This window comes from Herpailurus yagouaroundi, unplaced genomic scaffold (genome assembly GCF_014898765.1).
Source record: "Herpailurus yagouaroundi ecotype Mexico unplaced genomic scaffold, PumYag 222, whole genome shotgun sequence".
NCBI lineage: Eukaryota > Metazoa > Chordata > Mammalia > Carnivora > Felidae > Herpailurus > Herpailurus yagouaroundi.
Genome location: NW_024412453.1, coordinates 13,433,813 through 13,460,935, shown reverse-complemented (window position 1 = coordinate 13,460,935; position 27,123 = coordinate 13,433,813). Strand labels below are relative to the sequence as shown.

The following is a 27,123-nucleotide window of genomic DNA, read 5'->3' as shown; positions in this document are numbered from 1 at the left end:
TGTGCAGGGTTTAAGCAGCCCAGACCTGTGGAGTTACCCCTTTCCTACACAACAGAAGGAAGAGGGGGAGGGGTGGGGTCGAGGAGGTAGAAAAGGAGAAGAAGAAAGAGTAGGGGAGAGGGAGGAGGAAAAAGAAGAAGGAGGAGAGAGAGGCGGGTGGGGGAGAAGAAGGAGAAGCTGGTTGTGAACTCAGAATACAGAGCTCATATATATAGAAGGTCGTGAATGTAGTGGTCAGGAGGAAGGAAGGTATAAGATGAGACTTACCACTGCGTGTGTTAGTTCTAGGAGAAAAGATCAAGCTGGATTTAGTTATGAAAGAGGGAAAAAAATGTGTGGCTTTTCACTTAGGGCAGGAGTCTGCAAATGTCTTCGATAAAGGGCCAGTCAGTGAATATGTGCAGCTGTGTGGGCGGGCAGAATCGCAGTGCTGAAGGCCTGTGAAATGCCAGGTAGTGTGGTAAGCACTGGGGGAGCCCCTCATCCCTCTGAAGTTCCTTAGAGCATTGAGAGCGGCAGAAAGATAAACTTAATGTATAATAAATGATGATGCCTGCCCACCAGAATGCTAAAAAAAGAACAACCCTCTCTGCATTAGGAGCTAGAGAGGGGGTATTAATTGGGTTTTGAAGGATAAGGAAGAGTTCTCCTGGGAAGAAAATGAAGAAAGATCTTTGTGGTGGGTGAGTTAGAAGGAGTTTGGTAGAACCCAGAAGGGTTTCTCAACCTTTATCTGCAGAATCCATTGAGAAGTATTAAAATAAAATATATATATATATAGGTGCTTGATCCGCACTGGATATAGAGATTTCTGTGGCAAAATCAGGTTCCCCCCCAAAGCTGAGAAGTACTGATCTGTTGAGATCAGAGGGTACCTCCTAGAGAAAAGTTGCAAAAGCCCTGACAATACTATATAAAAGGAATGTGGATTCTGGAATCTGTCGTTTGAGTGACAGGCAACCATTGAAAACTCTGATAATTAAAACAGAATAAAACAAACAAGACCACCCAGTGATGAGTTAGCACTCCTATCTGCACTTGAAACAAATAATAGTCTTATCATGAGGACTCTTACAAATATGTGAACCAAGCCCTAAAAGGCTGAAAGAGGTTAAACCGAATCAGCAACTTCTCAGCCGTTGTAGAGATCAGGCTCCAGACAGACCCCAGGATTACTAAGCCAGTGCCTGACACGGAGGCTATTATAAAACTTGTTTACTGGCTTTGTCCCGATCTCTTCCTAGAAAAGCAAATCTGCAGACTTTAAAAATGACACGATTTCATTTTTCTTTTTTTAATGTTTTAACTTGTGTTGCCATTCATTTATAAATCACATAGTTTTGGTGCTTCCCACTTTTCGCATGCTTGTCAAAATTTATAGTTCAGTGTTATTAGCCCGACCAATTAAGTTGTATATAAATAAAGACGAATTGGCCAAATATTGTTTAATACCCTGTATGTTAATTATATGTAGATAATCATTCTCTAAGCATCAAATGAAGCCGTCTTTTAAAAATGTAGTGTTGAAGAACCAACAACACAAATAGCAAAATCCTACTTAAATTAACTACGTGGGTGACAGTTAATGCATTTCTAGAACTTCTGTGGACCTGTTACAACCCATTACAGTCGAAATATTGGTTTATGAAAAATTAATAAAGCCAATGGAAAATGGAACCCAGCATCTGCATTAGCTGTTCACACCAAAAGAATCAGGCAGAATTAATTATGCCGTATGCTACAATCTAATGAGTTTTTCATTAAACAGTATACCATTACGGAGACTGAACAAGGATTATTCAGAGAATAATGCCAAAGGCTGTTTTTTTTTTTATTTTTTTTTTTATTTTTTGGAGGCGATTAAATTAGTTAATGGGTTTTACATTTAAACCCAACGCAGAGGTTAATCGATGTACGCTTACCATTATATTAAACCCAGTGTCGTTTTAAAAACAGGAACACCCCAATATCACTGATATTTCCTCTGGGGGGAAAAAAAGATGAGTCTATTTGTGTGTTTCTAGTGTTTGTTTGATAGACATATGATATTGTAAAGACCTTCTGAATTAATTTTGTCATTTTTGAAAACCGTTTTCACCAGCTGAAATATTCTATTTGCTTTCAGCCCACGGGTGTGCGTGTGTGTGTTTGCGGTGTGGGAAGCTTGTTTAAACAAATGTATCTGATTTTTCTTTGGGAGATTCAAAGTGGAAGTACATTTTCTGCTCTTACCAAAAGAGTGGGGTCAGGAGTTTAAACCTAAACTGGGATGGGAAGGGGACTCTGGATGAATCTCTACCCCCATTCCACAAATACTTCGGTTCCCCCTAAAATACAGCTCTGTACTAGCAAGTGAAATAGAAGAGGGGTCCCAAGGGAAAGCCATCTAGGGGGGGTTGGGGCTTCTGCAGCATCTCTGAGATTCTTATCCCTAGGAAGAAGAGAGAAAGAGAGAAACAGGGAGAGAGGAAGAGAGAAGGAGAGAGGGAGAGAGAGAGAAAGGCAGTCTGGGTGATTTGCAGAGACTTGTAAACTCCACACATGTTAGGTGAAGTGCAATTTCTCATTTGTTTCCTTCATAATAGATTACAAGGTAAAATGTCTTTACGAGATGCAAGATGAATGTAGTTGAAAGGGTCACATCTCAGTTCCAGGGAGGGGTGTCCTCTCCCCATCCCCCTTTGAGGCCCCGCCACAAGGCGATTTGGGGCCCACACCCATGCAGCCCCATCTCCTGATTCCTCAAGAGAAGCCAGACACCTGTCTTGTGACATGAAATTCCCCCAGTGTAAATGTTGGCAATTAATTCCCAACCTTAAAATGCTCTCCATTCATTGTTATGTGTAGCATTCTGAGGCTACACCCCACAGTTCAGCAGCCGTCAACGTGCTTCCCCATTCTTCAAGGAACAGTGAGACAAAAGTAGTCCCAAAGTGCTGTATTTGGGGATTCAAAGTCATAGTAATATAATAATACTGTATGTTCTTTATATATATTATTCAGTGATAATTCTTATTACTGAGGCCACTTACTATCCACGATTTGTCAAATCCTTCCGTGTAGCAGATCTGATCCTTTCAATTCTCAGTGAAGTAGGGTTTTTTGGTCCCTATTTTACAGATGTGAAAACCAAGTCTGGGATGTTAAAGGACTTGCAGAAGATCAAAGAAACTTACACTTAGTGAGGCCAGAACACAAAACTCAGCGTTAAAACTCTCAAAGCTCATGCTTTTTCGGCTGTACTGTGAGACCTTGAGAGTTCACCATTTCTCCGCCCTCTGTGTTTCTTTCCTCCCTGTCTTACTGAGATCTTGCAAGTGGGATTTTCTTATCTATAGAAGATACATCCTGCCCAGAGGCTTCCTTGGTTGGATTTACAACCCTATCACAGATTCTTAAATGTGATCATGAGGTTCTAGCAAACATTTTTAGCCTGGAAGAGTCAGGTGTTTGCAGCCAGAAGGCAACTGTGGAACTGTTTGATGTGGCTTTAGTGCAAATGGGGTAGATTTATCACCCCACTGTCGGAGAGGATGTTTCAACACCTAAAGACCTAGGATCACCATTAATAAGCAGATGGAGCTTCGTTAGTGAGTCTGAGCTCTGGAGTCGCACCAAGCTGGCTCAGATTTGTTTGGTCTCCTATTTTTCTCTCTCTGGGCCTTACTTTCTGTGTGGGTTTGATAAGAAAAAGAAAAAAAAAAATCATAGTGTGTGCACGGCATACCTGGTTCAATACCTGAAACTCAGTGGCATCATTAATATTAGCTGTACTTGACTTCGCTTAAGCATTTTACTATTGTTAGCAGCCTAGGGCATCCCCTGGGAGCTGATTAGAAATGCAGATTCTCATGACCCACTGCAGATGAGAATATGCATTGTAAAATCGTCCCCAGGTGATTCAGCACCCCTTAGAATGTTAGGAGCAAGGCTGTATCTAAGGTCGCCCTGACCTAAATACTAAGGGCCATAACCCTGAAGGCCAAATACCTTAGGAGAGAAAAGTGTTTCCATTGTTTTCATTATGGTTACCTTGCTGGCCTTCCACAAATATCTTACAGGACAATTTTTTTTCTTGTTGTTTTATTGTCGTGAACAGCAATGAATCAGAAAGAAAATTTTGGCGAGCATTCAAAGAATATGTCTTTAAATTTGGGGGGTTGATTGTTTTTAACAAAAATGAAATAAAGTTAAATTTTAGAAAGTACTGATCGAATGATATTCTCTGAAATAGTCAGTGACAGCTTGCCAGGGAGGGACTAATGCAGTCCCTTTGGTGTCTTCCACACAGAAAGGGGACATTAGAACAGGGGTCAGCAAACCTTTCCTGTAAAGGTCTGGAGAGTGAATATTTTAGCCTTTGTGGGCAATAAGGTGTCTGCTGTAACTTCTCAGCTCTGTCTTGCAGGTTAAAAACAGTCGTAAGTAACATGTAAAGGAACAAGTGTGGCTGTATTCCAAGAACACTTTCTTGATAGATACTGAAATTTGAATTTTATGTGATTTTTCACTTTGTCACCAAATATTGTCCTATACTATGGATTGCTTTTCAACCATATAAAAATGTAAAAAAAACATTCTTAGATCACAGTCCATCCAAAAACAGTGCTAGGCTGCATTTGGCCAAAAGGCTCTAGTTTGCCTCCACCTGATTTAGAAGATGAGCCTTAAATCCATAAGTCCAGGAATCTGGTTGGTTTGACTTGCATTCAGCACTGTAAGATTTCTATCTGTGTGACCTTGGGCAAAACTCTCTATGTCTCAGTATCCTCATCTATTAAATAGATGTGATGATAGTACCTGTCTTACAGGATTCAGAGTAGGGGATACTAATCCAAATGAAGCATCAAGTGGGTTTGCTTAGTACTTATCGGGTATTTGATAAGTAACTTTTGGAATCGCTACCACTGATGTGTTTATTATCATATTGCGTCAATTGAATATTTTCTGTAAAAACCACTCTTAGCCAGAATTTTGGTGGCAGAAAAATAAGAGCAGTTCAAGTAAGTCGTTGCAGTTTTTTAATCACAGATAATCAGGGAGGAAGTCGTACAAAGATCTTGTTCCTGGTATGGTATTCCTGGAACTTTTTTCGTTTTTGTTTTTGTTTTTTTGGTACAGTCTGAAATTATGTCAAAAAGAAAAGTGAAAAGAAAAAAAAAAAAAAAGAAGAGATCATGTGTTTCTTTTTAATTATTATGAAAATCCAAACTTGAAAATCCAAATTATGAAAATTGGAGTGAGAGATTATTTATACTGTATACAGATTCACTTCAGGGCTCCTTTAACTATGGAAGTCCCCTGGTTCAATTAAAACATGATTCACTTTATAAGACTGAAATATACAGACAGCATTTTCTGCAACATCTGTGCCTAAATGCAAATACCTCAGTATTTAAAGTTGGGCCATAACCCTTCAGAGAGGCTCATCTTTCAGGCATGTATAAAAGCATTAAGTATTAGCTGTGAAAATACTCTTACATGGATTAGCTGAATGCTGGTCTATGTTGAAAAATGCATAACTAAAGGGGCGCCTGAGCAGCTCAGTCTGTTAAGTGTCCAACTTCAGCTCAGGTCAAGATGTCGAGGTTCATGAGTTCTGGCCCCTCATCGGGCTCTGTGCTGACAGCTCAGAGCCTGGAGCCTGCTTCGGATTCTGTGTCTCCCTCTCTCTCTGCCCCTTGCCTGCTTGTACTCTGTCTCTCTCTGTCTCTCAAAAATAAATAAGCATTAAAAACAATTTTTTAATGCATAACTGAGGTGGGGGGAAAGGTATCTACAGGTCAGGGGTACTTTGGATAAATGTGTTGATTGGAGGCAATAACCTCCATGGGCCGGGACCAGATGGCTCCCTCCCAGACCTCTATATCTAGCATCTAAGTTTGTTGCTTGAATGGCCCTCACATAGTACAGAGCCTCACTGATCCTCAGGGCAGAGCTCCCATGAGGCAGGCAGGTGTATTAGTGTGTTGGGGTTGCCATGCCAAGGCACCACTGACTGGGTGGCTTGAACAACAGAAATTTATTTTCTCACAGTTCTAGAGGCAAGGGTGCTCAGAGTTGGTTTCTTCCAAGGCCTCTCTCCTTGGCTGGTAGATGGCCATCATCTCCCCGAATCCTCACATGGTCTGTGTCCTAATGTACTCTTCTTATAAGGACATCAGTGACAGGGGATTAGGGTCTACCTTAATTTTAATCTAATCACCTCTGTAAAGAGCCTATCTCCAAATACAGTCATGTCCTGAGGTCCTGGGGGTTAGGACTATACTGTATGAATTTGGAGGGAACACTCTTCAGTCCCTAAAAGTAGGGCAGAAATGAGAATGTCTTCATCTGGATGGGAAATCAAGTGTGGCCTCCCTAGGATTATGCTGTTGGTGACTTTGCATACCTTCTTTAGCAGCCCACCTCCAAAGAGTTTGACAGATTAGTTAGGACTGGGTGTTGTTACTCTTTGTTCGAAATGCCAAAAAAGCAGAGACAAAAGTTGTCAGCATACAAAACGCAAAGATAAAAAATAAATAGGCTCTATCTCTTTGCCCACACAAGTTATCAGACCAGATATATTCAGCCATTTTTACTTTTTCTTCCTACACCTGTGGAAGATGCCCTTAGGCCCGGATTATTCGAAGTGCATCCACGGAGCAGGAGAATCACCTGGGTTGCTGATCAGGAGTGCAGATTTCTGACCAACCGAGTGGCGTTCCCTGGGAGTGGTGCCTTTGAAGGCACACGACTTAACATTCTTCCCAGGGGATTCCTAAAGTCTCCCAGGCTTGGAAAACCTCCCGTTTGAGGAAGGCAAGCACTCACACCACTGAGGTTTGGGGGACTGGCTCTCCATTGTTGCTCCAGGGGTGGTCCCCTGACAACAGGCGACATTGTTGAAAATGCAACCCTGGAAGTAGGACCTGGTTTTCTGTGTTTAAAAAATCCCCTAGGTGGTTTTGATGATGCAGGTGATTATAAGAACCAGCAGGGGACTGAGGGCAGGGCATGACTGCCAGTCACCTTCTTAAAGTACCCCTCCTATGAAAAGGACCTTTGCGGGTTCCTCTTTCAGTGAACTATCTCCGTCACCCGCTCAGAGCTAGTTTTTTCATTTAGGACCAATGTTTTCCTGTTTATATATTTTTAAGTTTATTTATTTATTTTGAGGGGCAGAGAGGGGGGAGAGAGTGGGGGAGGGGCAGAGAGAGAGAGAGAGAGAATGAATCCCAAGCAGGCTCCATGCTGAAGCTTGGGGCTCAACCTCATGAACCATGAGATCATGACCTGAGCTGAAATCAAGAGTCAGCCTCTTAACCAACCCAGCCACCCAGGCGTCCCTCCTATTTGTATTCTAATTTAAAACAATGCTTAAAAACTCCTTCTGTGACAATGGAAGTAAGGAGTCACTGATAAAATGAGTAATGTTCTAGAAGTCTAGATAGCTTGTTTCTCACCTGGAATTTGCCTCTGACTGATGATAAGTCTTTTCATAAATGACATCCTTGTTCTGTGCCATTTTTCCCGTCTCTAAAGAGGGAATAATACTACCTGACACCTGTTATTAGGGAGGAATAAATGCAGTGTAAAATTTTTTTTGGCAAATATTGAATAAAGGCTTCCTTTTTTGTGTAGAAAATGAAAGTATTGTTTTTAGCTGTAATTACTATAACTATAGTAATACATTTTTAGTTATGACTGCAGTATATAACAAAAATATGGAATAACCAGTTTGCCAGTCAAAATGGTCACGCTTAATAAAAATTATGCCAAAATTACTTTTAAACTTTATTGATCTCAGCGAACCAAAGTAAATAACCACGGTGTCTAAGGTTTTGGGGGTCAATTCAGACTCATTCCTTTGTTCACTTTCTTGTATATGTATTTGTTCCTGAACCTATGAGTACGAAAAGAGACAGCGTGTCGTTCTTTTGAAGGATGCATGAGGCTTAGTAGGTGTGGCCCCAGAACCCACACAGTGTCCGGCAAGTGGTAGATGTCACTACGTGCCCACCCAATTAATGACCGTCCTTGCAAGCCACCTTTCCTTAGCTGAGCACTAGAGACAGAGAAGCTCTACACTGGTCTCCTGTGTTCGTTTACCATTTGCCAGCGGGGCTTTCCTCTTAGCCCTCTTTCCAGAGTCACTAGGCTAAGTGACATTGGAAAGCAGGATCCTAGCAAAGGGCTCCGTTTTCAAGTGACTCAGGATTAGCACAGAGATGCTTGTGGAGGTTCAGACAGCCCGTGAGACTCTCAGAACCTTCCACAGTAGGTCGTCCCCAATCCCCATTGGCTCTTGGAAGATTAATGAAGTGTTGTTGTTATCTTTGTGTCTTTAATTTTTTGTTTGTTTGTTTTTATTTCGGTAGAGATAGGAGCAGCTCTCCAAACATTCTAGCTCATCTGCACCTCGAAGCTAGAGAAGTGAGCCACTCCAAGTTGCTAAGCAGTTGAGGTCGACATGTTCTTTGACGAGCAGTTTCTCTGACATGATTTTTTCCTTCTTTCTTCTTTCTTTTTTTTTTTTTTTGTGGAATTCAGAAAATACAGGAAGGGCCTAGTCATTCACACTGGGCTACTTGGAACTCTGCCTATTTGGTGCTAAAATGAAGGGCAGACTTTCAAAACAGCCTCTCTTCTCTACCTTGCCCTCATCCATTCTAATTGTACTTCTTGGGAGTGCCACATGGCTGCCTGCCCGAAAGTCTGTGGTTCCTCTCATCAGGTTCCCCCGCTCCCCACCGCCCGCCTCTAAGCCTAGGTCCCAGGATCCATGGGGATGAAAGACGACTGAGACATGATTCATGGCCTCTTGGAGTTCGTAGCATCCATGGTCAGACACTCATCAGATAGATCAGTACAACAATCTAGAAAAGCAGAGGAAGGAAACTGAACTCGGCAAGTAGAGGCAAGTAGATCTGGTTTCTAGGAGGCGAAGCCGGAGCAGAGTCCATAAGGGGGAGAAGAAGCAGCCTCTGTAAAGGCAGAGGTGTGAAAATGCACCTTTGTTCCAGCTGGTTTGACTCCAATTTCCTCACCTAAGAGTTGGCAGCAGAGTAGAAAGTTTAGATGCTTCCTCTTCCCTGTCTGTGATAGGAATCACCCCTCTGAGACTTCTCCATGTCCCTCAAGGGGCCAAGAATGATCCCCACAGCTGTGGGAGTCTTCAGGTAAGAAGGAAGGGCTGGGTTTCCTACCTGACACACAGACCTTGGCTCACTGTCTGTCAGCTGGAGGGTTCCAAATCCTGCCGCAGTGGCCCTGTAGATATGCTGGAATCTTGGATGCTGATGATGGTGGCATCACTGAGTATGACAGTCAAAGGCTCTGATTATTCCAAAGTGTCGGTCTGCCATGTGGAGCCAGTTCCTTCCTGCCAGGCACAGAACGAGGCTGCTTAGATTTCATATTAATCTGAGTCAACCTTAAAAGAACCAGAGAAGAGGAGGAAACAAGTGAATCCCGTAGACAGATAGGTTTATAAGTCACTCCTTGTGGACTTTAGGCATGCACATCCCCAGCTATACACAAGGGGCAAAAGCAGGCTCCCTCAGGAAAGATTGGTTGGACAAAGCACTATTTTTATCAAAGAATCTAGAAGTGTCTTTACAAATATAATAATTTAATCATACTCATCAATCCTTCTGAAGGTCAGGTATTTTGCTACGGGCTGGGAATAGTTGAGAATGGTTTGGCTCTGACCCAGGGGAGGCTCCCTGTGACTAAGACCAATATGTAAATGAAAAGTTGCAGCACAAGCTTGACAAAGGACTGACTAGGGAGATTTTTCTAAGTGTGATGGGAGTATAGAATGGGGAATGACCCATTAACTCCTGGGGACAGGGAAAAGGAGAGGAGATTTTAAGTGACACAGTTGGAATTGGGGTGGGGTCTACATAAAATTAAACGTGAAATTCCCAGAATTCCTCCCTAGATGACATAAAGAGGTCAGTTTCATAGGGTGGAACCTCACAGATGGAGCAGGAATGGCATGGATGTTTCATCCGTCCACCAACTGATTAAATGGTAGCAACTGCCTAGAAGCTGTGTTAAGAACGATTCTGAGGATTCCAGAATAGGAAAGGATACTGTGGAAATTGATGAACGGTCTGTCCTAGGTAGGGAATGATGTCCAGTGGTAGAAATTGAACACAGTTGCCATCTTTAAATTCTAAGGAGGAAAGCCCTCCTTCCTCTCCTCCCACAAAAGCCTGGATATTAGAGTAAAATTGCTTTATAAGCAAAGGCACAGAAGTCTGAGAAGTACAGGATGTCACCATGGTGGCCGACAGTTCATGCTTAAATGGAGGTAAAAGGTCTATGTTGGGGGGATGGGGCATGGATGGAAAATGCAGTGCAAGAGGTTCATTAGAAAGCTGTATCACAAGGTGCCTTGAATGACCTTGTAAACACGCTTCATGCTGCCACATGTACCTTATTATCTATTTGACTTACTTTTTGAAACCAACACACATGACCCACCCCCGCCCCCCAAAATGCATGGAGGTTACAATGTTCTTCTCTGCCTCTTTGTTTTTGTTTAATTCAAAGCATTCTCTCAAGAAAAGGTCACAGAGTACTAAGAGAACATACAATAAATACTTTGCAAATTAGAGGATGTTTTTTAGGTAAAATAAAAACCAAGTCCTGCGACAGTATGGGTTTTGTTTTACAAAGGTCAGAATTATTGCATAAAGAATGTTTTTTTTTTCACTACCGAGAGGACGTCCAAAGAAGTTATTTCAATCCAGTTTCTCAGAATCTACAGCGTAAGAGCATTAGGAAAGCTTCATTATGCCCTGCCAGGATTTAGCTTTCTAGAGGGAATCTGTGTTGTGTCCCAATGGGATTCTGTAAATTGCATTGAGAGTGTTGAAAATTGACCCTAAGGTTTTGACTGCACAATACCGCAATGTCCTTCTGGATATATTTTTGCTACAACTGTGCTATGTTTCTTTTGAAACCACGGCCCGCCAAGAAACTTCAGATCTCATTTTGAAAAGTGGTTTTTAACCAGAGGTGGATAGGAGAGACCCATGGAATTTCTCACGGGTCCCACCCTAGAAGGTGCTGATGTGGCAGCCATGGGTGTATCCTATAGAGATGTTACTGTGTATCTAAGGTTCTAGCAATGAGCAAGAACACAGAGATGGATGCGTCTGCAAAGTCAGACTCCGTACTCATTGATAAAGAAGAGCGGGGGTCAGGGCATGTCCTTCGGGTGCGTAGCCCATCCTGTTGGTTGATTTTGGACCCCATGCCCCAAAGATCTGGTGTTCCGTTTGTCTGCTGTTAATTGCCATACTATGCCAGTTTCTTGCCCAAACCAGAAAGACTTGCTGAGGAGAAATCAGACCATGTGAATGAAGTCCCCGCTTATATGTTGGGTTACGTTGTTGTTTTGTTTTGTTTTTTTTAATAAACTAGAAAGAACCATCACTTCAGCAAAGTCTGATCATGACTCAGGCCCAACCAGACTCTGAATACATTCACTGCAAAAAGAAGGTCAGTCACTCATACCCAGACTTTTGTGGGGGGCTCTTCTCCGGCTGTAAGTGTAGGATACCAGGGTAAGCGTCGGAAGGATCAGGGGACATTTCTTCAGATGGTCCATGGGCTGCTTCTCCTTGTCAAAGAATGGATGGATGTGGCTGAGCCAGTGAAGGAGGCAGGGATTGTAATAGAGCTTTGCTTTACCTGGAAATCAAGTACAAAACCCAGGGAAACACAGGGAACAGAGGGTAGAAGTGGCTCTGCAGAAGCCTTCTCAGCCCTCCTCATGGGATCCATGCATCCTGGCTCCATACCTGAAGGATGGTGGAGCGGAGGTCATGGACCTGTGTTTTCGTTTTTCACTTCAGGAAAGATGGCGGCCTCTTAATGGTTCACATGGCAGTCCCTCTCTGCTTGGCAAACCCCCACTCACGCTGCAAGTTTTAACTATACTTCCTTCGACCTCGGGAAAGATACTTTAGGATTCTAGAACCCCTTCGTGAGCAAGGGGTGGCAAGTCTCCAAGCATATGTAGGTGAGCTCACAGTAAGGCAGGCTTCTTCTCATGGGGGAAGCCTTCCAGCTGTGGCGATAGGTAGCGGATCCAAAACCAAATGGAGGCACTGCCCTTGCCCAGCCGGGCAAGTGAACAGAAAACACAGGAGCCCATTTCCGTCGTCCGTAATGGGCTGCCAGTTCCTCAGACGTGTCTCTCATCCTTTTCAAAGTCTCCGAGTGTGAGCTTTGCAGCAGCAGGAGAACGGATTGTATACCCTGAGGATCCCTGACCCTGCTCATCCTCAGAGTGGGTGGATGTCCAAAACACATCATAGATTGAGCAGATATCTCCAGATTCCACCGTGCTTCCCCGCTGTAAACTTCCACTGTGCCAGGAGAAGCCCGGTGCCCTTTGCTTTAAATCAGGCAGAGGACAGTCAGCTCTGAATTGCAGGCTTGGTGAGACAGCTCTCCCACTGGAAGCCTGAGAGCTTTGGGGAACAAGTGGGAAACCGCAGAAGCCAAAGACTGTCTCACCTCAAGCCCAGCGTGGGCCCCCAGATGGGTCACTTGGAAGGTGAAAGTTGCATTCATTGCCTCCCTGCTGCACTTCTGTTCTTCCCCTGAAGAACGAATTCAGAAGGTCTAAAGTGTGGGGGAGGAAGAGTTTTCTCCAAACAAAGCTTTGCACGTGCTGACCCTTTGCTAAGTGATGATTAGGTGGCAACCCCTGTGTTGGGCGCGTCTCTAGCCTTACGATTCACGACCCTTCCTGGAGGTAGGTATATTCACCCCATTTTCCAGATGGGAATCCCAAGGCACAGAGAGGTACAGTGACTTGCCAAGATCACACAGCTAAGTGGTGTCTGAGCCAGGCTTATCGTCTACTTCCCTCTGATAATTCTTAGGCTCCCTCTGAAGTATGCCACACTGCCACCATCACTGATCTGAAGGCGGGTCCTGGGGCCCGCCAGGCCCCACTACGCAAAGCCCGGATGACAAGGAGTGACGTTTTCTTGGAGGGCTGGGGAGGGTGGGCTTCCGAGTCCCTTCGGCTGAGATGGGGCTTCCGTGGGTGTTCCCACGATGGGCACGGGGATGTGGCCATGTGTTCGTGTCTCTGCCTTTCTTGTTTGCGTTGCCGTGAACTCTCAGGTGCAGTGTGCCTGTTCCCCAACCAGATGCCATCTGTCTCTCTCTCATAGGTACGGTGCTGTTGTGCCAGGCAAACCAGGAGGGATCTTCCATGTACAGTGCCCCCAGTTCACTTGTATATACTTCCGCAAGTAAGCCCACTGTTGTGGCTCTCTTCCTGTTTTGTGACATAAATCTGAGTCCAATCACCCTCCCTGCCATGTAAGTTCCCCTCCCCTCCCTCTCTGCTCCACGCTCCCTTTGGCTCTCCACAAGGTGAAGTTGGTTCCCATAAGCATGTCTCTGTGTTCCCTGTCGCCTTAGCATCTAATTCCTTCACTCATTACATCTGAATGCTCACTTCCCGGATGCCCTAGTCATCCTTTGTTAAGACCTGTCAGGATCAGGTCCAATGGATGGGCCATGGGGCATTCATTCCGGGGGGGAAGGCGCATGATGGTGGGGGGAGGGGGGGTCTAAAGCTCACTGCCTGCCTTCTATCCCAGCTTTGCAAATTAACATGAAAATAATGGATGTATGTAAAATACGCAGGCCATCCAAGCGACATCCTCCCCTAACAACAGGTGCTTGGATGTCACTCCCCAGCACCATTTTCTCACTGAAAACAGCAACTTGTTTGCAAGGCTGTTCTGCCCTTTGCTGCGCAATTCTATTGAGCAGGGGGAGGAGAGAGAAGAATGTGGCTCTCCCCCATGTAACTGGGTGGAGGAAATAGCAATTAAAGCTACTTTAATAGATATGAATGTGGCCATCAAGTGGGGAGAAGGCCAAAAAGTAAATATGGAAGGTAGGTCACAATGTTGGTGTGGAAGAACCGAGGATTTCTCTGCCTGGGATGGATGCTCCAGGGTGGAGAATGCCCCACCCCCACCCCAGTTCCTAGAACAGGTTGAAGAATTACAGTTCTCATGGATTCCATCATGGTTACCCGAGCTGGTTTGCTTCTCCTCAAAAAGACCCCTGGCCACAGCTGAGACTTTCTCATGTATTTCATGGGTGATGAAATCCCCTTAACTGCCAAACAGGTCCTCTTTGGGATCAATGCTCAAAAGTGAGTGTGGGGACAGGGGAAGGTGGGCTGCTAGAAGCCAGTTAGAGAAGAGGGATGGTGGAAAGCAGAGGCAAGAGGCACACGATGATCATGTGAAGATGAGACAGAGAGGAGTCCTCCCAGAGTGCCAGTCAAGCATCTCAATTCCCGAAGGCTCACAAAAACCGAACTCTTTGCTGTGGGGCACAGGTTAGAAGCAGTCACCCGGAGCCAGAAACATGCCTGTGACAAACCCGAGAGTTTCTGAAGGCACCAGGCTGTAGGGGAAGCCTGTGTTCCTCCCAACCAGCCTCGTATCTTCAATAGCAGTGTGGGCACTCATTAAATTCAGGGTATCTTTCTGTGTCCCTGAGATACAAGAATCTAAACATACTGGCAAGAAGTGGTTCTTTCTAAGTGTATGGAAGTTGCCCCCTTTGGGCAGTGTAAATGTGTGTGCATGTTATCTCAGAGAATTAGGACACTAGTACACATTTTCACATGTGAACCTTGTTTCATCCTTGAAGTCTGCACCAGGTAGGTATTATAACGTTTGTTTTACAGCGGAGGAGTGGAGGGCACCACGATGGAGTGATAACCCAGGATCACACAGACACAATGTGGTAGATCGGTTTTTGGAGCCTGGGAAATTATTCAGCGTTTGACTGCTTTTATGACTCCCTTTGACCCTAAATATCATCATCATTCCATTGTCCCTATCCCCCACCTCCTCTATAAATATTATTTTCAGAAGGAACGTTGGTGATTCAAAACTTACCATGGTTGGATTCCAGAGTGTTGGTTTGTTTTGGTTTTTCTAACATCGTTGTCCTATAGAACTAAGATGAAATGTTCCTTATCTGCACTGTCCAGTACGTGGACTCGTGGAACACAGGCATTGAATTTTTTATTTAATTAAATTTTAATTAATGTTAGTCTAATTAGCCACATGGGGCTAATGGCTACCATATTGGAAAGCATGGCTTTCAGTGATCATATGAAATACACATTTCCGTTTCAGTTCCCTGTTCAGAAGTGAACAAAACAAATGAATTCCAAGTTGGCTGGTTTGAATTGGTAGGTCTTCTAAGGCAGCTTTAGGGAAATTGTGTGTCCTAAATGTCAAACATGGAAAGATGTCACAAATTCTTCATATTTAAAGTGGGGGAATTATACAGAGGAAACAATGTCATCTGAAGCAGGGGTCGATCAACTGCAGCCTAGGGGCCAAATCCAACCCACAGCCCACAGCCTGTTTTTGTAAAGCTTGTGGACTATGAATGAGTCTTAGATTTTTCAGTGGGTTATAGAAACAAAACAAAAGCATAAGACAACGTGTGACAGAGACAGAGATAGTCCATGAAGCCTGACATATTGTCTTTCTAGCACTTTACAGAAAAGGTGTGTTGATCTCAGATATAAAGGGTCCGTTTAATTATTGAAAATACAAAATGGTAATAGCATTTCACGGTTTATACATTTTTTTCCTGACTTTAGAAGTAAAAATTTATAATAATGATAGAAACTATATAATGTGTGTCCAATACCCTTCACTTTTAAATTGCATAATCAATCATAGTACCTACACATTTTTCATCCTATTATTTTCATTTATTATCATGTCATGTGCACTTTCTGAAAATATGTTAATGGCCTCATAATATTCTATCATTTCATGATATTATATTTTAATCTGCCCCCCCCTTCAGGGTTGGGCACTTAGGTTGGTTAGGATTTTTTCAGAAATATTAAAGAAATGTCCTTGTACAGAGTAGTGCTAAGGAAACAACCACTAATAAATAGCTGCTCCTCCTACCCCATAACAAAGCAAAAACTAATTTCTTACAATAAGAATCTTCACTTGTCTATCCCTTAAGCAACAGTACCCAGACAGACAAGCTCAGTTAGTGTTTCGTAAGGACAGACAACTACATGAGCCTTCTGCTTCCCCACGTGGGTCACCAGACGGACTGTAGATTGTTTCCATCTTGAGGCCACAGTCCTGAATGCCAAGATAATCCATTCCTCCCTGAGACACATTGCTCAGGTCCTCTGCTTTAGTTGTCCAAGTGAGCCACACCTTTGAGGACTCTACTGTGTGCAAGTTGTCTGGCTTCTGTATAACATCTGGATTTTCTCTTCCAGATTAAGGTGAAGGCTATAGAGCAAATTCACACCCTATGTTCTATAAACAAAATCCTGCTAGCATGTAAAGGGCCATTTTTGCTTGCCCTCTCTCTATCTCTCTATGTCATGCACACACACACACCAGGGGCATGCACATGGCCACATGAAGTTCATATCCTCTCTGGCTCTGACATACACATGGCCGAGAGCCACATCTCTTGTCTTTGGGGTCCGAATGGTGTGGCCTCTTTTTGTCTAAGAATCCATCCAGGCTTCTTCCCAAAAGCTGAGGGTCCCTTACTTCTCAGAAGTCTTATAGGAGACACCTGCTTTTTAACCTGAAAATGTATATATTTCTCATGGCTATCTAAGAAATGTACTCTTGAAGAAAGGTGTGTCTAAATTACAGTTTGGTAAATTGGATCCTGTGTGTTCACTGATTTCCATGATTACTCCTGAGTTTGTGGTGTCTTTCCCCCCATGGATCTTTAACTGGCCTTGGATGTTTTAGACTTAAATTGCCCCTCTGCCTAGCCAAATAGCTAATCATCTGTAAATAACACCCTTAAATGCAGTAGGGGAGATGGTTTTTAAAGGAACCCTGCTGAATTCTCTGTAATGAAAATAATTCCTACTTGAGGTTATCTGTTTTTTAAGATGCACTTTTGCATAATGGGTTTTCCACCTACTTAAGTGAATCATCCTAATATGACCCAGGCCGTGAAAGCATTTAGAGAGAAATTTCCACTCAGGGCTCTGTGTCATTAGAACCTAATCCTACAGATTCCTAACTGATCCCAGTTTTTCCTCCTCATCCTGACCTTTATCCTGGTGTGAAAACCCAATTCAAGTTGTATCATGAAACATCACACATTCTCTCACATGTTCTGATGAACCACTAGCATCCAGACTGTAAAGTGAGCCTGCTTTCTGGCAGACAAATGAAGTCAAGGCAAAAACTCCTGAGAATTAGGGAAGATCACCTAGTACCAAGTGGAAAACATTTAATATTAATATTTTTGTCTTAAAACATTAACTTTTCATCAAGTAAATTAAAGGAATTCGATGAGCTGATTTGTTAGTTCTGAACTAATTTTAATTAATTTAATTGCCTTGTGGTTGCTTTGCATAGCCCACAACCAACCCCTCAACGGCGAGGTTTGTTGAAAGCGGGGGCAGGGCTGGTGGGCTTGCTCACTGCCCACGCAGCCCTGGGACCAATGGTCTGGAGTCTCCTGCCTCGGGGAGCGTCACCAGCTTTAGATCAGCGCGGTTTGCATACAGCGCCTGCATACTATCCGAAATGACTCTGGGCAAAAATAGGAATGGAGAGAAACTGTCACCTCTCTTCCAGATTAGAACATTACCTCCCCTTTTTATTATTTGAAATATCAAGAGGTAGATCCAAGGTTTCATAAATGGCAAAGTCACTTTCTCATTTGGATTAGCAAAGCCAGCTGTCACGGGCCCTTATTTCTATAAGAAGTAGTAGGTCAATGTTACGCACTTTGTTTTTTTTCTTTACAATTTCATGAATAGATTTTAAATGACAAATGTGATGTGTGCTCACTGTAATTGGAGAAGCATGCTAATAAACACACACACTCACATATGTGTGGAATGATGTGGTAATAATATCCCCATTTTATCCCAAAACATACAACGTGAAAGCAACCCCCTGTTGGTTGCCTGGAAAACCTCTTAACACGTTTTCTCCATAATAGGATGCAAAGAAGGACAAACACACATGGAATGGAGGTGTTAGTTGTTTGCTTTTCTACGGAGGGGTCTGTACACATACATATTATGGGCACATTACACGTATCAATCATATTTTGTGACCACCTCCCATTCAGCTGTCTGGCTGTTTTCATGCTGTCCCATGTGTGAATGCTCATTGAGCAGTTCTCTGGCCACAGTCATTCCACACACCACTTCTGCCTGCAGCAAATATCCTCACATGTGCCCTGACATACAAGTGCTTCTGATCCCACATCCAGCTTCCCAAACCTGGGATTGGTGGTTCCATCCCAACATTCTTTTTTTTTTTTTTAATTAATTTATTTATTCTTTAATTTATATCCAAGTTAGTTAGCATACAGTGCAACAATGATTTCACAAATAGATTCCTTACCCATGTAGCCCATCCCCCCTCCCACCGCCCCTCCAGTAGCCCTCTGTTTGTTCTCCATATTTAAGAGTCTCTTATGTTTTGTCCCCCTCCCTGTTTTTATATTATTTTTGCTTCACTTCCCTTATGTTCATCTGTTTTTTCTCTTAAAGTCCTCATATGAGTGAAGTCATATGGTACTTGTCTTTCTCTAAACTTCACTTGGCATAATACCCTCTAGTTCCATCCACGTAGTTGCAAATGGCAAGATTTCATTCTTTTTGATTGCCAAGTAATACTCCATTGTATATATATACCACATCTTCTTTTTTAAAGTTTTTTTTTAATATTTATTTATTTTTGAGAGAGAGAGAGAATGAGGGAGAGAGGAGGGGTAGGGGCAGAGAGAGGAGGAGACACAGAATCTGAAGGAGGCTCCAGGCTCTGAGCTGTCAGCACAAAGCCTGATGTAGGGCTTGAACTCACCGCAAGATCATGACCTCAGCCGAAGTCAGGCACTCAACCGACTGAGCCACCCAGGTGCCCCATATACCACATCTTCTTTATCCATTCATCATCAATGGACATTTGGGCTCTTTCCATACTTTGGCTATTGTTGATAGTGCTGCTATAAACATTGGGGTGCGTGTGTTCTTTCAAAACAGCACACCTGTATCCCTTGGATAAATACCTAGTAGTGCCATTGCTGGGTTGTAGGGTAGTTCTGTTTTTAGCTTTTTGCAGAACCTCCATACTGTTTTCCAGAGTGGCTCTACCAGCTTGCATTCCCACCAACAATGCAAAAGAGGTCCTCTTTCTCCACATCCTCGCCAACATCTGTTGTTGCCTGACTTGTTAATGTGAGCCATTCTGATGGGTATAAGGTGGTATCTCATTGTGGTTTTGGTTTGTATTTCCTTGATGATGAGTGACATTCAGCATTTTTTCATGTGTCGGTTGGCCATCTGGATGTCTTCTTTGGAGAAGTGTCTATTCATGTCTTTTGCCCATTTCTTCACTGGATTATTTGTTTTTTGGGTGTTGAGTTTGATAAGTTCATTATAGATATCGGATACTAACCTTTTATCTGATACATCATTTGAAAATATCTTCTCTTATTCTGTCGGTTGCCTTTTAGTTTTGCTGATTGTTTCCTTCGCTGTGCAGAAGCTTTTTATTTTGATGAGGTCCCAGTAGTTCATTTTTGCTTTTGTTTCCCTTGTCTCTGGAGACATGTTGAATAAGAAGTTGCTGCGGCCAAGATCAAAGAGGGTTTTGCCTGCTTTCTCCTCGAGGATATTGATGCCGTTCTTACATTTAGGTCTTTCATCCATTTTGAGTTTATTTTTGTGTCTGGTGTAAGAAAGTGGTCCAGGTTCATTCTTCTGCATGTTGCTGTCCAGTTTCCCCAGCACCACTTGCTGAAGAGACTGTCTTTATTTGATTGGATATTCTTTCCTGCTTTTTCAAAGATTGGTTGGCCATATGTTTGTGGGTCCATTTCTGGGTTCTCTATTCTGTTCCATTGATCTGAGTGTCTGTTCTTCTGCCAGTACCGTATTGTCTTGCTGATTACAGCTTTGTAATACAGCTTGAAGTCTGGGATTGTGATGCCTTCTACTTTGGTTTTCTTTTTCAGGATTGCTTTGGCTATTCAGGGTCTTTCCTGGTTCCATACAAATTTTAGGATTGTTTGTTGTAGTTCTGTGAAGAATGCTGGTGTTATTTTGATAGGGATTGCATTGAATATGTAGATTTCTTTGGGTAGTATTGACATTTTAACAATATTTGTTCTTCCTATCCAGCAGCATGAAATATTTTTCCTTTGTGTGTGTGTGTGTGTCTCCTTCAATTTCTTTCATAAGCTTTCTATAGTTTGCAGTGTATAGATTTTTCACCTCTTTGGTTAGATTTATTCCTAGGTATTTCATGGTTTTTTGTGCAACTGTAAATGGGATCAATTCCTTAATTTCTTTTTCTGTTGCTTCATTGTTGGTGTATAGGAATGCAATCGATTTCTGTGCATTGATTTTATATCCTGCCACATTGCTGAATTCATGGATCAATTCCAAGAGTTTTTTGATGGAATCTTATGGGTTTTCCATGTACAGTATTGTGTCATCTGCAAAGAGTGAAAGTTTGACCTCCTCCTGGTCGATTTGGATGCCTTTTATTTCTTTGTGTTGTCTGATTGAAGAGGCTAAGACTTCCAATAATATATTGAATAACAGTGGCAAGAGTGGACATCCCTGTCTTGTTCTTGACCTTAGGGGGAAAGCTCTCGGTTTTTCCCCATTGAGGATGACATTAGCATTGGGTCTCTCATATATGGCTTTTATTATCTCGAGGTATGATCCTTCTGTGTCTACATTCTTAAGAATTTTTATCAAGAAAGGGTGCTATATTTTGTCAAATGCTTACTCTGCGTCTATTGAGAGGATCATGTGGTTCTTCTCCTTTCTTTTATTGATGTGATGAATCACACTGATTGTTTTGCAGATATTGAACCAGCCCTGCCTCCCAGGTATAAACCCCACTTGGTCGTGGTGAATAATATTTTTAATGTATTGTTGGATCTGGTTGGCTAATATCTTGTTCATTTTTGCATCCATGTTTATCAGGGAAATTAGTCTATAGCTCTCCATTTTAGTGGGGTCTGGTTTTGGAATCAAGGTAATGCTGGCTTCATAGAAAGAGTTTGGAAGTTTTCCTTCCATTTCTATTTTTTGGGACAGCTTCAAGAGAATAGGTGTTAACTCTTCCTTAAATGTTTGGTAGAAATCTCCTGGAAAGCCATCTGACCCTGGACTCTTGTTTTTGGGGAGATTTTTGATTACTAATTCAATTTCTTTACTGGTTATGGGTTCTGTTCAAATTTTCTGTTTCTTCCTGTTTGTTTTGTAGTGTATATGTTTCTAGGAATTTGTCCATTTCTTCCTGATTGCCCATCCCATTGGCGTATAATTGCTCATAATATTCTCTTATTGTTTTTATTTCTGCTGTGTTGGTTGTGATGTCTCCTCTTTCATTCTTGATTTTACTTCTTTGGGTCCTTTCCTTTTTTTCCCCCTTTATCCAACTGGCTAGTGGTTTATCCATTTTGATACTTTAAAAGAACCAGCTTCTAGTTTCATTGATCTGTTCTACTCAATTTGGTTTTTTGGCTTCAGTTGCATTGATTTCTGCTCTAATCTTTATTATTCCCTGTCTTCTGCTGGTTTTGGGATTTTATTTGCTGTTCTTTTTCCACTTCTTTAAGGTGTAGGGTTAGGTTGTGTATCTGAGACCTTTCTCCCTTCTTAAGGAAGGCCTAGATTGCTATATACTTCCCTCCCTTATGACCACCTTTGCTGCATCCCAGAGGTTTTGGGCTGTGGTGTTATCATTTTCATTGACTTCCATGCACTTTTTAATTTCCTTTGTAACTTATTGTTAGCCCATTCATTCTTTAGTAGAATGTTCTTCGGTCTCCAAGTATTTGTTACCTTTCCAAATTTTTTCTTGGGCTTAATTTGGAGTTTCACAGTGATGTGGTCTGAAAATATGCACGGTATGATCTTGATCTTTTTGTACTTGTGGAGGGCTGATTTGTGTCCTAATATGTAATCTATTCTGGAGAATGTTCCATGTGCACTGGAGAAGAATGTATATTCTGCTGCTTTAGGATAAAATATTCTGAATATATCTGTTAAGTCCCTCTGGTCCAGGGTGTCATTCAAAAACATCATTTCCTGATTAGATGATCTGTGGGGTGTTGAAGTCCCCTACTATTACGGTATTATTATCAATGAGTTTCCTTATATTTGTGATTAATTGATTTATATATTTGGGTGTTTTCACATTTGGAACATAAATGGTTACAATTGTTAGGCCTTCTTGGTGGATAGACCCCTTAATTATGATATAAGGCCCTTCTTCATCTCTTGTTATAGTCTTTAAAGTCTCAATTGTCTGATATAAGTATGGCTATGCCAGCTTTTTTTCTCAACCATTAGCATGGTAGGTGGTTCTCCATCCCCTTACTGTCAATCTGAAGGTGTCTTTAGGTCTCAAGTGGGTCTCTTGTAAACAGCATATAGATGGATCTTGTTTTCTTATCCATTCTGTTACCATATGTCTTTTCATTGGAGGATTTAGTCCATTGACTTTTAGAGTGAGTACTGAAAGATAGGATTTTATTGCCATTATGTTTCTTGTAGAGTTGGGGTTTCTGTTGGTGTTCTCTGATTCTTGCTACTCTGTTGCTTTTGGTATTTATGTATTTATATATTTATGTATGTATGTATGTATGTATGTATGTAATCTTGTCTCCCCTCTCAGAGAGTCCCCCTAAAATTTCTTGCAGGACTGGTTTAATGGTCACGAACTCCTTTAATTTTTGTTTTTCTGGGAAACTTTTAATCTCTCCTATTTTTTTTTAAATGTTTATTTATTTTTGAGAGCGAGACAGAGTGTGAGTGGGAGAGGAGCAGAGAGAGAGGGAGACACAGAATCTGAAGCAGGCTCTAGCCTCTAAGCTGTCAGCACAGAGCCCAATGCAGGGCCAGAACTCATGAACCACGAGATCATGACCTGAGCTGAATTTGGATGCTTATCGACTGAGCCACCCAGGCGCCCCTCTCTCCTTCTATTTTGAATGACAGCCTTGCTGTATAAAGAATTATTGGCTTCGGGGCGCCTGGGTGGCGCAGTCAGTTAAGCGTCCGACTTCAGCCAGGTCACGATCTCGCGGTCCGTGAGTTCGAGCCCCGCGTCGGGCTCTGGGCTGATGGCTCGGAGCCTGGAGCCTGTTTCCGATTCTGTGTCTCCCTCTCTCTCTGCCCCTACCCCATTCATGCTCTGTCTCTCTCTGTCCCAAAAATAAATAAAAAACGTTGAAAAAAAAATTAAAAAAAAAAAGAATTATTGGCTTCATATTTTTCAATTCAGTTCATTGAATATATCCTGCCACTCCTTTCTGACCTGCCAAGCTTCTGTGGATAGGTCGGCTGCAAACCTGATACGTCTTCCCTTGTAGGTTAAGGACTTTTTTTCCCTTGCTGCTTTCATGATTCTTTCCTTGCCTGAGTATGTTGTGAATTTGACAATGCTATGCCTTACTGATGGTTGTTTTTTGTTGAATCTTACGGGAGTCCTCTGTGCTTCCTGGATTGTGATGTCTGTGTCTTTCCCCAGGTTAGGAAAGTTTTCCAGTATTATTTGCTCACATTACCCTTGTACCCATTTTTGTGTCTTCATCTTCTGGGACCCCCTGTGATTCTGATGTTGTTCCTTTTTATGAGTCACTGATTTCTCTAATTCTTAAATCATGCTCTTTTGCCTTAGTTTCTCTCTTTTTTTCGCATCATTATTCTCCATAAGGAGAGGCTGTTCTGCCTCATCCATCCTTGCCACTGTGGCATCCATTTGAGATTGCAGCTCAGTTATAGAATTTTTTTATTTCATCCTGACTAGTTTTTACTTCTTTTATCTCTGCAGAGAAGGATTCTAATCTCTTTTCGACACTAGCTAGTATTCTTATTATCGTGTTTCTAAATTCTGGTTCAGACATCTTGCTTGTATCTGTGTTGATTAAGTCCCTGAATGCCATTTCTTTTTGCTCTTTCTTTTGGTGTGAATTCCTTCATTTCATCATTCTGAAGGAAGAAAAGGAATTGATAAGGTAAAAAAAAAAGTTAAAATTAAAAAATTAAAAACAACACACACACAAATCAAATAAATGATGCTAGATTCTAGGTGTGTTTTGGTCTGGTTATTGAAAGGAGCTTGATAGATTAAAGGGGGGGAGGAAAACTGGAAAATTTGAGATAATGAATACAATGAAATAGAATAAAGTGAAATGATGGAAGTAAAATAGAATTTGAAAAATTTACAACAAAGTAAAAAAATATAGTAGAAAACAAAAAAAAATATTTTTAATAAGAATTGAAAATAAAAATAAATTTTTTCTCTCTCTGTATTCAAGAAAAAGAAATGAAAAAAAAGGAAATCGAATAGATGGACCAGCAAACAGACTGAAATACGATTGAAATTACTTTGGTTTCCCCTAGAAGTCAAACTATGAAGCACTTTATAGTCAGTACACTAAAGCAGGCAGAGAGACTTGTGTTCCTGAAGGAGGTTGGACTGGTTGGGCGGGGCTTAGTGTAACGGCTCCGTTCTCCACTAGATGGCGCTGCCCAACTTACCGGGGTGGAGTGTTGTGACGCTTGTAGGTGTGTATGCGCATGCGCAGGAATAGTGAGCACGGCGTCGCACAACTACCCAGTGTAGCAGTGTAGCTGCTCTCCTGACCAGCAATCACGCTCCCGACCTTTGTCTCGGGCTTCCTCAGCTCCCGCTTTTACACTGTCCGTGACCAAGCCGTCAGGTTGCCGGGCGCACCTCCCTTCTGAGTTTTATTTCCGTTGTGGCTGTGCTTCCTGATCCCTCCGAAGTGAGGGGTTGCTCAGACCGCCGCTCAGACCCGCTCAGATTCTCTGCGGGAGGGTTTCCCCGAGCACTGGCCAGGTGCCGGCCTCACCCGGGAACGTTTGCGGGACTCTGCTGCTGCCGTCGCCAGAGAGTGCGGCTGGTCGCCAGCCCGCCCCAGGGAAGGTTCACGCGATCTCGTGTAGCGGCAGCGTTGGAGGGATCACGCAAAATCACAACACGCATCCGGCCCCAGGTTTCGCCCTTCCCACCAGAGCACCGCCAGGTATGGAGGCGAGGAGTTTCAGACTCTGTGCTCCCCGTTTACAGAGTCTTAACGGAATTTAAACCCTCTCCTTTCTCCTCCCTTCCTTTTTAGTTCAGTCCCTGCGGCTGTTTCCACTTTTCCTGTCTCTCCGGCTGCTTTTTTTTTTCTTTTTTTTTTTTTTTTTGCGCGGGGGGGGGGTGTTTTTCCCAAATTCTTCCGTCTCTGTCCTCTCAGTGCAAACAAAAATAGCTCCCTGCCCTCTGCCGGCTTCTCTCTCCCCCAGCTCACCTCTCCATGCCATGTACCTGCTGAGTTCTGTGGTTCAGGTTGTGCAGATTGTTGTGTTAATCCTCAAATCAGTGTTCTAGGTGTGCAGGATGGTTTAGTGTTGATCTTGCTGTATTTCATGGATGCAAGAAGCAAAAACAAAAACAACTTCCATTCTGTTCCACCATCTTGGCTCCACCTGTACTGTTTTTAATGTTGAAATTGGTTGGGTGAAAAATCGCCTCTCAGTTTATTCTTGTTTCCATTTGCCTTTCTCCTCATGAGGAGCGTCAGATTCACCACATTAATCATCTCGTGGACATTACCTCTTGTGGATTTCCAGTATACATCTGCCCCTTTCTCTTCTGGGTTCTTCTGAGTTTATCTGTAATTCCCATTGAGAGAGAATTATTCATCAGGGAGAATAACCTAGGAATCACACAGTATTGCAAACATATTTCCCTTCTGGGGCATTGGATCTTGCTTAGGTTCCACTATACATTATTAAATACATGGGCAACTATATCGGTATCATCTTCTATCAGCTTTAGATCCCACCTTAGGTTGCAAAATCCGTGTCCGGTGTGGGTATTGTTCGGCACTGTTACTAGTTTTCTCAGGCTGCCATAACCGAATACTGTAGACTGGAGGAGCTTAGACGACAGAAATTTATTTTGTCATAGTTTTTGAGGCTGAAAATGTGAGATCAGGGTCCTAGCAAGGGTCATTCCTGATGACCCTTCTCTTTCTGGCTCATGAATGTTCACCTTTTCACTATTTCCTTACATGGCAGAGAGAGCAAGCCATCAGGTGTCGCTTATTATAAGGACACTAATCCCTTCATGAGGGCCCCACCTCATGATTTTATCTCAACCTAATTACCAACCAAAGGTCTCCTCCCTAAATAGCATCACTTTGGGAATTAGACCTTCAACATACAACTTTTTGGGGGGAGGTGGGGGGTGGATACTATTTGGTCCATAGCAAGTACCAGAGATACCAGTTTTATTTGTCAACAGAGAAACATTTTCCAGCCTCAATCTGCGGGTGGTTCCGTATGCTTATCAATGCAAACAAGTGCATTTTCGCACAGCGACATGGAAACCACGGATGAACTTTAGATCCATATGAGGAACAAATCCTAAAGGAAAAGGAAGATGGCTGGATGATTACTCCCTCCCCAAGATTTATTCCCGCCTGATCCGTGGGGGGGGGGGGGGGGGGGGGGGGCAGAATCTGATACCACAGTCTCTGGATGCTAAATGTTATCAAAATGCAAAATCACTTCCTCATTTATTCACTTTTATGAAACTCAAGGGCAAGCGGTGCTAGCATGGTTTTAATTGATGTATTGATTGCAGATTTTATGGAAGTAATTGTGTGGAATTCATAAAGCAATGATTTAAGTGGCAGAAACATACATAAATCAGGCCTGCTCTCTTATACTTTTAAGTAATTGATAGAACTTCCATTGGTTTCTGTAATTAAAGTAACAGCCTAAATTAATTTATGGCTTCCTCTTTCTTCTGCCCAACACAGAAAATGTCATTAGACTGAGTACAGTTGATGGAAAGTACACGTACGGGTCACTGTGATACTGACAAACTGGTTTAAAAACCCATGTGTTCTTTCTCTGTCTCTAGTATCTCAGCTTTGTGGGGCTCTGGAAAGGTCTTTACTAATATTTTCTGGAGGAATCACTTAAAAGGAAGAATAATCTGAGCCGGGATGAGGGTGACACAAGAGAGGGACTCACTTCAGACAAAATTTAAA

The 27,123-nt window shown here is 42.6% G+C and overlaps 1 protein-coding gene across 26 annotated transcripts in view; it reads left to right on the top strand.

The window, feature by feature from the left end:
* RBFOX1 (RNA binding fox-1 homolog 1) overlaps positions 1-27,123 on the top strand; it is a 2,071,930-nt gene that overhangs the window by 1,968,180 nt on the left and 76,627 nt on the right. For 22 of the 26 annotated variants that reach the window (XM_040458700.1, XM_040458711.1, XM_040458701.1 and 19 more), the window contains one exon: positions 13,188-13,268. The exons of the other annotated variants lie outside the window; for them this stretch is intronic. In XM_040458700.1, the coding sequence (XP_040314634.1) occupies positions 13,188-13,268 (81 nt within the window). The remainder of the gene's footprint in view (positions 1-13,187; positions 13,269-27,123) is intronic. 26 annotated transcript variants of the gene reach the window in all.